The 14,086-nt window shown below is 37.4% G+C and overlaps 3 protein-coding genes and 1 long non-coding RNA gene across 4 annotated transcripts; 3 read left to right on the forward strand and 1 right to left on the reverse strand.

Annotated features, from left to right (window-relative positions):
* Nucleotides 1-336: 336 nt before the first annotated feature.
* LOC148906986 (uncharacterized) lies at nt 337-14,033 on the reverse strand. The gene is made up of 3 exons (XR_016121139.1): nt 13,833-14,033; nt 12,579-12,757; nt 337-473 (listed from the first exon to the last, which is right to left on the reverse strand). It is a non-coding gene; the product is annotated as an uncharacterized LOC148906986 (long non-coding RNA).
* Nucleotides 338-2,784, forward strand: LOC148906987 (cornifelin homolog). The gene is made up of 3 exons (XM_089036895.1): nt 338-460; nt 1,330-1,469; nt 2,061-2,784. Exons 1-3 carry the CDS (start codon nt 340-342, stop codon nt 2,151-2,153), a joined length of 354 nt encoding a protein of 117 aa, XP_088893021.1. The 5' UTR covers nt 338-339; the 3' UTR covers nt 2,154-2,784.
* Nucleotides 5,055-8,335, forward strand: LOC116305986 (actin, cytoplasmic). Its single transcript, XM_031716007.2, has 3 exons — nt 5,055-5,388; nt 5,477-5,587; nt 7,219-8,335. Exons 1-3 carry the CDS (start codon nt 5,134-5,136, stop codon nt 7,981-7,983), a joined length of 1,131 nt encoding a protein of 376 aa, XP_031571867.1. The 5' UTR covers nt 5,055-5,133; the 3' UTR covers nt 7,984-8,335.
* Nucleotides 9,838-13,747, forward strand: LOC116305987 (transmembrane protein 220). The gene is made up of 7 exons (XM_031716008.2): nt 9,838-10,151; nt 10,845-10,985; nt 11,609-11,638; nt 11,742-11,802; nt 11,998-12,130; nt 12,705-12,770; nt 13,212-13,747. The coding sequence occupies exons 2-7, from the start codon at nt 10,860-10,862 to the stop codon at nt 13,348-13,350; spliced, it is 555 nt and encodes a 184-aa protein (XP_031571868.2). The 5' UTR covers nt 9,838-10,151; nt 10,845-10,859; the 3' UTR covers nt 13,351-13,747.
* Nucleotides 14,034-14,086: the final 53 nt, after the last annotated feature.

A 14,086-nucleotide genomic window follows, 5' to 3' on the forward strand; every position in this document is an offset into this window, starting at 1 on the left:
TGTGTCCTAAAATCATGCGTTCTGATTGGCAAAAAGAGCAGACTGCATTTTCTATCTCTGACTGCAATCTGTTATTCTTTGATATAACTGATTGATAAGCAGCAAAATAAATAAATATATGAATTGGAAAACAAGTGGAAAAGAATGACTGAATAAATGAATGAATGAATGGGAGGTTATCAGATAACACATTTCACATTGGTTCAATGCGATTTACATATATCGTCTACCACCAGGCCAGTAACTAACCTCTATAACCTTCCTATGGAAGATCAAATTCAGAATTCACAAAAAAGCTGAGCCAATTTTTTTCATTGCTTTTACTCTAGATTGCTAAAAATGTCTCACGTAGTGACAAGCCAACCAGGAGTACAAACCACTGTCATTGTGCAGCAAGGTGGTGGCCATCAGAGAGATTGGAATTCTGGGATTTTCTCTTGCTTTGATGATATTGGTTCCTGTAAGTTATCAATCTATGTATATGGAAAGAACTAATTATCTTCAACCTTCTTTAGTTGAGTTCTAAAAAACTACCCACACCCAGGTATATTTTGTAATATTACCAGAAAATATCCATACCTCCCTCATGGAGGGGGATTGGAATTACCAAGGGGTGGAGAGGGTATATTGTGTAGTACCACAAAATATTCATACCTCCCTCATGGAGGGGGATTGGAATTACCAAGGGGTGGAGAGGGTATATTGTGTAGTACCACAAAATATTCATACCTCCCTCATGGAGGGGGATTGGAATTACTAAGGGGTGGGGAGGGTCTGAGGAGGGTATATTGAGTAGTTCCAGAAAATATCTATACCTCCCTCATGGAGGGGAATAGTAGTTACCAAGGGGTATGGAGGGTCAGAGGAGGGTATATTGTGTAGTTCCAGAAAATATCCATACCTCCCCCACGGAGGGAGATTGGAATTACTAAAGGGAGGGGAGGGTCTGAAGAGGGTATATTGTGTAGTACCAAAGAATATCTATACATCCCCAATGGAGGGAGATTGAAATTTCCAAGGGGTGGGGAGGCTAGGGTCTGAGGAGGGTATATTGTGTAGTACCAAAGAATATCTATACATCCCCAATGGAGGGAGATTGGAATTTCCAAGGGGTGGGGAGGCTAGGGTCTGAGGAGGGTACTGGGTATAGGATATTTATGATACAGAGAAGAATAGTCTGAGAAAGTCATATATTAGTACCCCAGTAAAAGTATTAAATGCCTTTTTGAAGGAGAAAACAGTCACTGTATCTATGATGTGCTTGAATTCATTTACTTTCTCGTGGTCTAAGTCAGATCTTCATTGTTATTATCACTATTTGTATTTCAGGTCTGCTGGGGGCATTCTGTCCTTGCATATTAGCAATCCAGGTCTCGCAGCGCTTGGGTGAAGGTTGTTGCTTTGTATGTTGTTGCCAAGGTGCTTTGCTTGCCTTGCGTGCAAAACTCAGGACTGAGCAAAATATTCAGGTATGCAAGAACTTGTTTGTAATGTAAACTGTTGGTGGGATGAGTGAAGAAAGTAGGAGTTGAGGAATGAAGCTCCTCAATAGGCCCATGACAAGGCTGGGTTTGTGCAAGTTATACAGTATAAAGGCTGGCAGAAGTATCTACTCTTCTCCCCCTGGGTATGAAAAAAACATTTTTTTGAATTTGTACAATCCCACTGCCTTTCTAGATTACAGACTCATTTAGTCAGGGTTATGGTGCTTAAAATAGTAGCTGGTCACTGCACAATGTCTGGCCAGATTTGAATCTTGACCAGGCGAATTTTTACCTTACAAATCAATTTAAACAGTAGCATTGAACCAGAAATGCGGTATGCCCGAAAAACTAATTTGGCCAGTCATCATGACCAGCGACTGTTTTAAGCTCTAAAGTTAGCCTTATTTTAGTGTCAAAATATTCACAAAGCACTATATTTTATGCGGGTGTATGTGAGTTGAGTTTGTATGTCGTATGTTGCTGACTAAAATGTTATGAAGTTTTTTACTTCTCATATTTCATCAATTGAGTTAAATGTTGTGTGCTTGTTAATTTATTATTGTTATTATTTTACAGGGATCTTTGTGCAATGATGCTATTATGCTGATGTTTTGTGGTGAATGCGCTGTCTGCCAGATGGCACGTGAGCTGAATGCTATTGGTCGATAAACCTCGACAACCTTCCTCCTTGTCAACTCGTCACTTCATCATAACACATTTGTTTGGTAGATTATTCGGTAACCTAAGGATATAGACCCTTTTGTATTTCACATTTTATTTTAGACTTTTATCTATAGAATTTTGTCAGCAATTTTTAACCAAATTCCTCAGTGTATACGATACACTTTTTAACTATAGTGTTTTTAAATCAAGGCCATACAGACATTTCCTGTCCCATCACCTTTGGGATTGAAGAATATAGGAAAGTCTGAATGATCATTTCTATAAACCAAAGCCTAACTGGTAGGAGTTACAAAGAGATATCTGTGTTATACAGTCATCACTAGACTGTCAAAAGTCCCCCTTTTTCACTCCTAACTCAGTTGAGTCATTCCTCCCCCCCTCCCTGTTTTGGTTGCACGGGGAGTGGGGATGACTTTAAAGCAGCATGCTGCTTCACTCACCCCTACTTCCTGTGTAACCAAGTTAGGGAAAAAACTGGACTTGACATTTAGTGCCTGTTAACTTGGAGGCAGTGTAATCCTACTTCTAGAGCTACTCTTTTTTTGGTGTTCCCTTGATGTTGTACACAACCACAAGCTTGTTTGCTGCATTTTTAATAAAAATTTGCTGAATGGCATTTTGTGGTGTCATATTCATTTTATCATTCTCTTTTTATCATTTCCTCCCATATCTTGGCATTATTTCATTCTCTTTCAATTTCTCCCATTTTGTGCCACTCTCTCTCATTTTCTCAGGAAAAAAGCTTTCACCAACAGGAGAGGCCGTCTTCAATGAAAAGTCACCAAATCACCGCATTTTTTTTGGTACCGCATTTTCTCTCATTGACAACTCATTGTAAAGCGCCTTTGAACACATCCATATGGAAAAGAGCGCTATATAAATATTATAATCATCATTATCATTTTAGTGGTGTGTTGAATATCAAAAGTGAATTAGAAGGAAACTAAAACAACGTGTAAAAACGTTAGTAACAAGAAACACTGCATGTAAAATTGGGCCGATTTCTTGATAGAAATGCCAGTCGGTTCACTACTGAAAAACGAATATAGAGCAATATATCTACCGATCAGCCTGAGGTTTGCAAATTCGCAGAGCCTTAATATTGTACTAGAAATTTTAATATCTCCAACGTGGCCCATTGTACTATTTCTAACACTTTCTTTAGGTCTCCTCGGCAGGTTTTATACACAACATAATGACTCTTCAATCTCCCTCATAAGTTCTCTTTTTTTTTCTCTAAGGCCTTTTCCCTCAAAATTCATGACTAGGGTCCCTTAGGCTAACAATGTCGTGCCTCCGCTTTTTCCTCCCTAAAATGTTTTGCATGAAAACTTCGCGTCTGACCCATAGGTTCCGCGAGTTTGATCTGTGGGTTTGCCGTGTCGTGTTCAACCCAGGGGTTACTTCAGGGTATCGATTCATTTGAGAGTTTATTCATGAACGGGTGACTCGTGTCTGGTCCTGCTGGCCACAAACACGTGGCTTACTCTAGCGACAGATGAACACCCAAGTTAATGTTGAAAATTATAAACCAATGACGAGAAGTGACTCATTGATGATTTATTGCAAAAATCCACTACATTTGAACTCGTGGTATCGGGTGTAATCTTGCATGATAAATTAATTTAAAATATATTATTAATAGCGAATGATGATTCATCACTTATACACGCGGCTAAATGTGGTGGCTATTTTTCGGGTTATTTCTCTAAGTAGGAAGCGAAGAAACCTAACTTACTTCCATCAAGCATGTTTCTGAGAGTGATAAATAAGAATTTTATGTCGAAGGAATTCAAAATCTTGACACTCCTGAAGACAAATGCTACTGATACCGAAGTGTATAGTTTATAGTATGTGTGGTTTCAATTAATACATTTGTTTGTCACGGCAGATATTACAACACAAGCTTTTTTTGGTACCGGGCACTCTTAACTTTTGGTGTGGCACCCACAAATTTTAAGGTTAGGTTATAATGTACGGTAATTTATCAAAATTTTCTGTAGCTTTAAATGCGCAGACCACGATACTACTCACCAAAAACACATTTCTTTCTGCGCTTTCCTAAATGAAGAAACACCGATATTTTGGAGAGGATGAAGATGAAAAAAAGTCGCCAACCACAGCGCATGGAATCTTCAACAGATGACTGAACCACCAATATAGTTTGTACATAAAAAAACGTTTCAGCATTTGACAAGCGAAGCGTATCACCACCTGAAGTCTATAAAATGTCGAATTACAAAACCAAAATCAACAAAGACTCGAAGTTTTAGTTTTTTTGGATTATGTTTTTAGTTCCTTTGTAGACTCTTTCTTTTCCCCCCCCCAAATGGTTGAGTAATGAAGGTACTACCGGTTACTAGCTGGCTTACCCTAGAACTCTATACGTGATGCACCGGTTCAGTCGCGTTCCCAACGGAAAATCCATTGTGGTTGTTCGGTATGATATCATTCGCTCTTTGTTGATAGTCATTAACGATGCGTTTGTTCTGTGTCCTTTTGTTTGGATAATGGATTTTAGTTTACTTACGGTAAGTTTGAATATCTAATGACGCAACGTATATGGTACAAAAATCGAAACAAACTGCTCTAAAAACTAAAATAAAGTAGGAAGAAAAATAATTCAGGCGGAAATCGAATAAAGTTTAATTTCATGCTACTAAGGAGAAGACGTCAAGGGAAAAGAATGATCTAAAAGTGTCAGCTGATGGCATTGTAACGCAAACACCAAGGGAATCGAGAAAGAAACGTCACGGGCAATCGTATTGGCGCAAAAACTATTGTTTTCACTGAATCACTTGGATATTTCTAAATAAGGTAAACGTACCACCCGACAGAGCGAATGAGTGCAAAACCGGTGGCAACGGGGTATAAAAGGAGTGTGACAATTTGGTACCTTCACTTGTAGGCGAACTTAGTCGAGCAAGATACTTCAGGAGACCGTGCGCAAAACCCTAGATTCAACATGGCTGAAGAAGACGTTGCTGCTTTGGTTATCGACAATGGTTCCGGTATGTGCAAAGCTGGCTTTGCTGGAGACGATGCTCCACGAGCCGTTTTCCCCTCCATCGTTGGAAGACCTCGCCATCAAGGCGTCATGGTTGGTATGGGTCAAAAGGACTCGTACGTTGGAGATGAGGCCCAGAGCAAGAGAGGTATTCTCACCCTGAAATACCCCATTGAACATGGAATCGTCACCAACTGGGATGATATGGAAAAGGTAAGATTTCGAAAAAAGTTCGAGTCGATTTGAAAGTAATTCACCCGATTTGAACTCTTCCTAATCATCCTACCCTTTTTTCCTGTAGATTTGGCATCACACTTTCTACAACGAGCTTCGTGTGGCTCCAGAAGAACATCCAGTACTTCTCACAGAGGCTCCCCTCAACCCAAAAGCTAACCGAGAAAAAATGACCCAGGTAAGAAAAATATTCTTAGTTCTACTATACGGTGTTTTGTTCTTTTCTCTTTGCCGTTGCTGTTGTGCAAGACATCTTGCCACACCTTATGGCATAGAGCGTGCCTGCAAAATTTAATGCATCAGCCCAAGTGACTCGATCATTTCCACGCATCGCCGCAAAAAAAGGCTTGAAGTTGCTGCTGTTTCTGAATTGTTCATAGTTCGTTGCTTACGTTTTTTTCAGTGATAAGATTAATTCTGTTTTAAGGCAGTCGATTCTACCTATTGCTATTGCTATTTTTCTCAATTTCAAATGTACAAACAACTTTGCACCGGCTGGCATAGTTCAAAACTTACGTTTCCAAATTAAAGAAATTATCCTTAAATTCACATAAAATACCACTAAGTCTAAAATTATTTTTATTGCAAAATAAGTTTTAAATTCATTTGGTAAATTTTCAAGGGTTGAATAGTTTTTCTGGTCCATGTGCTTCCTTTAGCTTGACTTGAAGGTGGTCGTGTGTTGAACAGGGTCAAAAATGACCATATATGGTCATGCTTGTTCAGGATTGGTCAGTTTCGTTTTGTAAGGTGGATTTCCTCTGTGCATTAGTAATGATTTACCATATATATGAATATTCCAACCTCCGAAGATTTAAACAAATAAACTTTCTCAACGTCTAGGCAATTAATATTGGCTTATAACTCGAAAAAAACACATTAGGTAAAACTTTCCTTAGTCTTAAACTCAAAAATTCTTTTTTCAACGGAATAAACTAGGAAAATGTGGTCCTGAATAAAACTATGAAGTAAATCACAAAGATATAGCTTTTTCCCTCTATTTCTTGGTATATTGAATTAAGTTAATGCGTATATTAATATATATAACTTTGAAATTTAAAAATACAAAAGTACGAGTACAATGATTTAATATTTTTTCATCGAGGGGGCCAAAGCCGAATGCCGCGAGTTGCGAAAGCTAACGTCATTCAAGCTGACATTTTGCTATGGCAACTGCTCTAATTTAGCACGAAATATGAAATTCAAGTTCTAGAAGATCGAGATTAGGGATTTTTAGGATAGATATATGAAAAAGAATAAAGACTAAGTGCGACTGCACGTAGTAGAAATTAAAAAAATACAACATATTTTATTGTGTGGGTGTTTTAGAAAATTCTGTCGGTCGTGACTGAACACTCGAATGAATACAGTATGTCTTTTCAAATTGTGAAGACAGTGTTTAGTTGTCGTGGTAACGTGGTAGCCTCTTGAAAATGCGGGTTAAGAAGGTTTTAAAGCTCTTAAAAAATATATATAAAAATACCCAGTTTTTGGTAGCTAATATTACAACCAACTCCGATGATCTCGGCTCATTTTCGGATTCAAAATTTCCTTCCAAAACAAAACAAAAAAAACATTAACAATGAAACAAAAGACTGACGGATCAAGGGATTTTTCTAGACTTTATACTATACAACTGAATCCCCGAGGAGTCCTGGGAACTTGAAATTGGAAAAAATAGGCGTTTGCGCATGTGCATTACGAAACATTTTTGTGAGATAATGGCTGACATTCGGCGCCCGCGTCTGTTTCGCGCCATTTTTTTTGAATGTGCTCGAGGGATTTATATGGAGATTTTACTTTTTTCAGATCATGTTTGAGACCTTCAACAGCCCTGCTATGTACGTAGCTATCCAGGCTGTCTTGTCCCTGTATGCCTCTGGTCGTACCACTGGTATTGTCATGGACTCTGGAGATGGTGTCACTCACACTGTACCAATCTATGAGGGTTATGCTCTTCCTCACGCTATCCTCCGTCTTGACTTGGCTGGACGCGACTTGACTGACTACTTGATGAAGATCCTGACAGAACGTGGTTACTCTTTCACCACCACAGCTGAACGTGAAATTGTACGTGACATCAAGGAGAAGCTCTGCTATGTTGCTCTTGACTTTGAACAAGAGATGCAGACAGCAGCCTCCAGCTCAAGTCTTGAGAAGAGCTACGAGCTTCCCGACGGACAAGTCATCACCATTGGAAACGAAAGATTCCGATGCCCAGAAGCCATGTTCCAGCCCTCATTTTTGGGAATGGAATCTGCTGGTATCCATGAGACCACATACAACTCCATCATGAAGTGTGATGTCGATATCCGTAAGGATCTGTACGCTAACACCGTCTTGTCTGGTGGCTCCACCATGTACCCAGGAATTGCTGACCGTATGCAGAAAGAAATCTCCGCCCTCGCTCCCCCAACCATGAAGATCAAGATCATCGCTCCACCAGAGAGGAAATACTCTGTCTGGATTGGAGGCTCCATCCTCGCTTCTCTGTCCACCTTCCAACAGATGTGGATCTCCAAGCAGGAATACGATGAATCTGGCCCAGCTATCGTCCACAGGAAATGCTTCTAAATCAACCACTATGAACTATAATTTCTCTTCTATTTATTTTCACTCCGGCGAACTAATGTCTCTGTGATCAAGTAACTTATCTCAAACTTAAACAAAGCTGTTGAAAAAACTAACATTTTCTTCTAGTCTTTTAATACTTAATTATAGTTGTGTGGTAAAATGGAAAAGATAAAAATTAACTGAGAGTGGACTGTGTCGAGACCGGCCGCGTCACCTTGGTATTTGGCGGGAAAAAGAAAAGAAGAAAAGATAATTGCGCCTTACTATAAAAGAACCAAAAACAAAAGATCCTGAAGCTTGAACTCTAATAAGTTGTAGTTATCTAACTTTACAAATAAAATTGTTAAAAACAGTTGTATTAAGTGTTTATTTTTTTATAAACTTGCAATATTTCTCGCTTCAATTTTATCCAGCTTATATGAATCGCATTCTAAAACTATTTCTCCATATTTTGAAAAATATTGTCAAAGAAAATTTTCGGCGTCGTTTCTCATATATTGGCATAAATATTCCTATCTTATGAAATGCATGCATAAAATGTTTTTAAAAAACTGCATAATTCCTGCTGGAATTTTTGTACGCATGCGCAAAAACTGTAAATCCTCGTTATCAAAATCCCGAAGTGCAAGATCGTTTGATATAGTTTGTCGGGTGTAGTTTAAAAACAATATGGGGCTCTAAAATATATTTGCGCACAAACTGATGACAAGATTTGACATGAATAATTTCAGCGCTAGTTCATTATCGTACCCAGACCTGGTGCTAGTAGCCTGCGTCACATCCGGTCTTTTGTCGGTGAAGTCTAGACTGACTTAACCGAGAAAAAGTCCAGATGTGACGCAGGCAAGGTGCTAGGCTTCGTTACCAAAATTCTGCGCCTGCGCTGTGAATGAAGGCGTTTCTAGAGACGACTGTCTAGCTAGAATGGAATAATTATCTTTTCGATTTCGCTGGATTCTCTACTTTATATACGTTCCTTTTAAGCTAGGCTTCAGTAAGCAAGGGCACAGTGTCTACGCTTGCGTCTGATGAAAACCAAGTGAAAAAAAGAATGGATGGATGGATGGAAGGGAAAGAACCCTAAGGCCCTAGTGAACGTCACGAGCTCTAACACACTGTCGAGTGATTTCAAGCAACTGTCAAACAGGTATAACATTATTTACTTTGGCCGTAATCTTTTCCCATTTCAAACCACGCACTTTAGGATTAATATTGATAATTAGAGTATTATATATTAATGTATTAGAATGCTACGCTCAATTGTCACCGCAAAACAAAGAAATGATACTCTAAGGAGTGATCAACACGTGGTCGCAAGGATACGCAAAGTGAAGAGTCATTAAGTCTTACTTATTTAATTTAAACAGATTTTCTTCTTTAGTTTTTTTTATCACCAAAAGTTCAAGGTTTATAACATTACGTCACGATCCCTCGCAATCGGCCTCATAAGGATACCTTGAGGCAAACATTAGCATATTTTGAACAAAAATCCCACATACTGCATTGCGCATTAACGATAAGCCTCCCTTCCCTTCGTTCCATTTTACTTTTTATTTTTTATTTTATTGCGCGCGCTTCCTATTTTCGATTAGTTTCAATTTTTCCAGGAAAAAAATATTATTGCATTAAAAATCTTTTTCAAAAAAGAATAAATAAATAATAGATAAAATAAAATAAAATCGCTCTCTTGTTTGGCTAATTTAATAATAATACTATTCATCATCATCATCATCATCATTATCCTAAATTTCTTTTTTTAAATAATGTATTCAAAAGTTTATTGAGCGCACCGTTTAAAGAGCGTGACAGCTGTATTTACAAAGCTCAATCTTTCCTGAGGTCGAGTATGAAAGGTGAGCTCGTACTGTGCGCGCGGATACTAAATAACTAGTCATTTGATCCTTATATAATACCCTTCAAAATAATCGCTTTTACCAAGCATATATCATTTTTACTTCCGTTGATTGTCATCTTTTGTGTCTACAGTTTAACCTAAAAGTACTCGTTCTTATATTCTTAAGATTCCGAAATTTTGATTTTAATTTTTAGTTGTGATTAGTAGGACTCTAACGCTGATGTTCATTTTATCTTGGTCGATTCTGAGACTTCGTAAAAGATTTCGAAGATTAACTCACAATTGAATCAAACTCAACCGTGCTTCCCGTCAGGTAAACATTTAATCCTGCCTGCTTATCTTTGAATTTAAATTATCTTTTAGTATAGGTTTGTATTCTTCTCTACTTTTGTTCTGCTGTACATGGCTTGTTAAAGCTTTTCCCCCTTGAATTATAAGCTGAAATTGTTTTCCTGCGTACCAAGACATCACTTATGTAGCTAAATTTATGAACACGTTTAGTTTTAAGTCCGACTTTTAATTATTTTGGTTTACGTTTTATTCAGCCATCAGATTTGAGAGACATCTAAAAGATCCCTAAGTTCTTTCTTCCTGAAGGCCAATACTTGCAGTAGTCGTATCGTTGCTATGAGAAAATGTTTTAAGAACTAAATATTTTATCCATTTGATCAAAGTGTCAAGAAACAAAACCAATTAGAAGTCTCAATGTTTAAAAAAGACTGCTAAGATACATTTTCTTTAAAACAGTTAAATAATTAATCAAAAACCTCACTTATGAGTACGTAATTGTTATTCATATCTTTCCATACAAAAATACAATTTCTCTTAGTTTTAACTTTACTTGGTGTTTTTAATGGCGTGTCTATAATATTTCATTTTTTTCAAATTATCAATTGTTTATATTAGTTTTAACTTCTCGAAAGATTAGGAGGGCATTTTCATAAGAGAAGATTCAAGGAAGTTAATTTAATTTATTTATACGAATTTTATCTCATATTTAAAAAAGGGTTGGTAGCGAACTATGAGTGAATGGAAAGCCATAACGATGCCTGATGAATCAGGGACTATTGTCAAGTCCTGTCCTTGGCCATGGAGGATAGCAAATGCTGTGATGGCCGTGTTCATGGCAATAGCTGCCTATGTACAGGTATAAAGTTATATAGATAAATCATCATCACCATCATTATCATCAACACCAACATTATCATGACCATTGACATCGTCATCATCACTATCATCATCAACATCATTTACTTCATCAACATCACCATCATTTACATCATTATGTGATCACCATCATTCGCACCATCAACATCACCCTCAACATCATCATTTACACCATTATCATCATCATCATCATATTCATCATCACCATCGTCAATGACATTATCATTACTTATCAAAACCATTATTTAAGTCATCATCATCATGTCATCATCATCATCACCATCTCTCATCACCAACATAATCATTTACACCATCATCATCATTTCTCATCATCATCATCACAATCATCGTCATCACTACCATCACTATCATCATCATCACGACTTCATGACTATCATCATCATCATCACCATCATCACCAACATAATCATTTACACCATCACCTTTATCATTTACACCATCATCATCACAATCATCATTATCACCACCACTTTCATCACCATCATCATCATCACCATCATCATAATCAGCATCATCATCACCATCATCATCATCACCATCATCCTTTACGACATCATTTACACTATTCTTTTTTTTCCACAGATCAATGATCCTGACCCAGCCATTTGGATAGTAAGAAGATTTTCGATGTTTTAATTTTGAATTGCTAATCAGAAAATAAGGAATTAAAAGCATGCATTTATTTGTATCATTAATAATATTTATCATTTTTCAGACTGTTTATAGCATCCCATGCTTGTTGTGTTTATCAATAGTCATTTATTTTCCAATTCAAGGTATGTATTGCTAATAAAAGAATCTTGAATTTCATTAAATCCTAATAAAAAGATTACTTCAGGGCTGATCGAAGTCAGGGCACAGCTTCAGTCTGACAGACCAAAGCCTGAAACAACCTCTGGGCTGATCAAAGTCAGAGCATGCCAAACTTATATATGGATGATTATGGCTGACTATTGAAAGTTTTTCTTCAGATTATTTTTTATGGAAGGCAATAACAATGAGCCACCTTGCAGCCTGTGTTATTAGTGTTCTCTATCTTTCTACAATTGTATCGAAACAGATCTGGGAGGGTTCAACAAATCCGCTCAGTCATGAGGAGGGCAGGTAACTGATAAACAACTTCATATATATCCAGTCATGGATCTAGAATCATTTCAGGTGGAGAGCTGTTAGCTTTTAGCTTTTAGATTTTTAAAGCTCTGAAGGGATAATGGCTAGCCACCCTGCTTTAAAATCACTAACATCAGAGAAAGCCTTTTAACCAGTGTCTCCATAGCAGAGGCAGATCCAGCGGAGGGGTACAGGGGGTGCGCACCCCTCCCTGGTTTGACTTTGTGCCCCTACCTCAAAGATAACCAATACCGCTATTTCCCTTTGATTCTAAGGGGTGCACCCCTCCCTGGGTTAACTTTATGCATAGCACCCCTCCCTGAACAAAATCTTGGATCCGCCTCTGCATAGATATAATGATGTGTCAGATCAAGACATTCTCTAAATCAACTTTTGTTTCGATCAGCATATAGCAATAGAAACATGTCAGTAGCAACAGTACCTTGAGGATCGTCCATGTTTTCTGCCTTGTTGATGTCTATTGTCTATGAGTCCTCTTGCTTCTTCAATTTGTTTACTTTGATACTGATTGGTGTCATTAATGTTATGGTTTGTTTCCATGCACCAGGGAGTTGTGTGGCCTTTTATTGGTTATCATGTGGCTTACAGTCTGTAAACTAGCTAATATGAAAAGGTACAATAATCAATAACTTATATAACTGAATTACAATGATAGTAATGTGTTGATATATGATCATTGAGACACTGATGATGATAATGATTGATGATGCAATTGAGGTTGATTGATTATGATGATGATAATGATGATATTGATGATGCTGAGGATGATCAATGATGATGATGGTGATATTGACAAAGATAGTGATGATGATATTGACAATGATGATGATGGTATTGATGATGATGTTGATAATAATGCTATTGATAATGATGATAATGATAATGATGATATTGAAAATGATGGTGATGAATGATGACGATGAAGACAAAGATGATGATACTCATGTTTACACTATTCAATAGCAAGAATAGCCTTAATGATTGCTGATAATGATTAAGATAAAATAATTGTTAATGATTATAATGATATCAAATACTTTTTATTCATTTATAGGCTTGCAAATATGAGCATTTATATCTGGGCTTTACTGATAGCTTTATCATTGCTACCTTTCCTGCTATGGGGGGTTCACCTCAAGACATGGGACACACAATCTCTCCCCGAACACTGCAAGAATCTAATTGTGGCATAGAAATGGAATATAAACTAGAAAATATGGATCCATACTTCGGCAACTGAAGGGATATTCATTTATTTAAAAAAATGTAGACCAGATCATTTGGTCATGTTGACCACTCAACAAAGTGCCGATGAATGATGTCATATGCAACCATAGCCTGAGTAGCAGCCCAAATTGGGGGGAAGGGGTGGGGGCTGTGGAGGAGGGGACAAGGAGAAATGGACCCCCACCCCTTCCCCCCACAATTTGGGCTGCTATGCAGGGTAATGCAACCATGGCCAAGAATGAATTTAAGAAAAATGCAAATTATAAAATAAATTAACCAACAGAGTTTTTTAAAATTGGACATATTGAAAATGGAATTAACCTTCCTCCATAGCTGTATAAAGAAAAATATTAAAGAAAACAAATAAACTGTAAAAATACATGAGTTTGTCGTCCAATTGTGTGAGTATTGTCAGTATTTCGAAAAAGATATACTTTACATAACTTACCTTGCATGCATTTGAATATCTTGGGTGTAATATTTTTTCATTTCAGACCATTGTGTCATTCTCTTGAGAATAAGATTCTATGTATGAGTTGTATCCATATTCATGTCTTCTCATGTGCAGCCGTTAAACAAATAAATACTACTCTAGGGAATTGCACGTGGTCTAAAAATCATTAAATCCGAGCTAAGAGGATCTGTCTGATCATTCCTCTGGGCTCCCTGTGGTTCATACCAGCGGTGAATCCTAGACATGCG

This window comes from Actinia tenebrosa, unplaced genomic scaffold (assembly GCF_029948245.1).
Source record: "Actinia tenebrosa isolate PJP-AT-01 unplaced genomic scaffold, QUT_ActTen_1.0 PGA_scaffold4__44_contigs__length_22323623, whole genome shotgun sequence".
Lineage (NCBI taxonomy): Eukaryota > Metazoa > Cnidaria > Anthozoa > Actiniaria > Actiniidae > Actinia > Actinia tenebrosa.

Excerpts from the sequence above, each read along its gene's own strand:
- LOC116305987 (XM_031716008.2), top strand. The coding sequence starts at position 10,860 with ATGAGTGAATGGAAAGCCATAACGATGCCTGATGAATCAGGGACTATT. Across the intron at positions 11,803-11,997 it reads CATTTATTTTCCAATTCAAG|ATTATTTTTTATGGAAGGCA; the intron begins GTATGTATTGCT and ends GTTTTTCTTCAG. Across the intron at positions 12,771-13,211 it reads AAACTAGCTAATATGAAAAG|GCTTGCAAATATGAGCATTT; the intron begins GTACAATAATCA and ends ATTCATTTATAG.
- LOC148906987 (XM_089036895.1), top strand. The coding sequence starts at position 340 with ATGTCTCACGTAGTGACAAGCCAACCAGGAGTACAAACCACTGTCATT. Across the intron at positions 461-1,329 it reads CTTTGATGATATTGGTTCCT|GTCTGCTGGGGGCATTCTGT; the intron begins GTAAGTTATCAA and ends TTTGTATTTCAG. Across the intron at positions 1,470-2,060 it reads GGACTGAGCAAAATATTCAG|GGATCTTTGTGCAATGATGC; the intron begins GTATGCAAGAAC and ends ATTATTTTACAG.
- LOC116305986 (XM_031716007.2), top strand. The coding sequence starts at position 5,134 with ATGGCTGAAGAAGACGTTGCTGCTTTGGTTATCGACAATGGTTCCGGT. Across the intron at positions 5,389-5,476 it reads ACTGGGATGATATGGAAAAG|ATTTGGCATCACACTTTCTA; the intron begins GTAAGATTTCGA and ends TTTTTCCTGTAG. Across the intron at positions 5,588-7,218 it reads ACCGAGAAAAAATGACCCAG|ATCATGTTTGAGACCTTCAA; the intron begins GTAAGAAAAATA and ends TACTTTTTTCAG.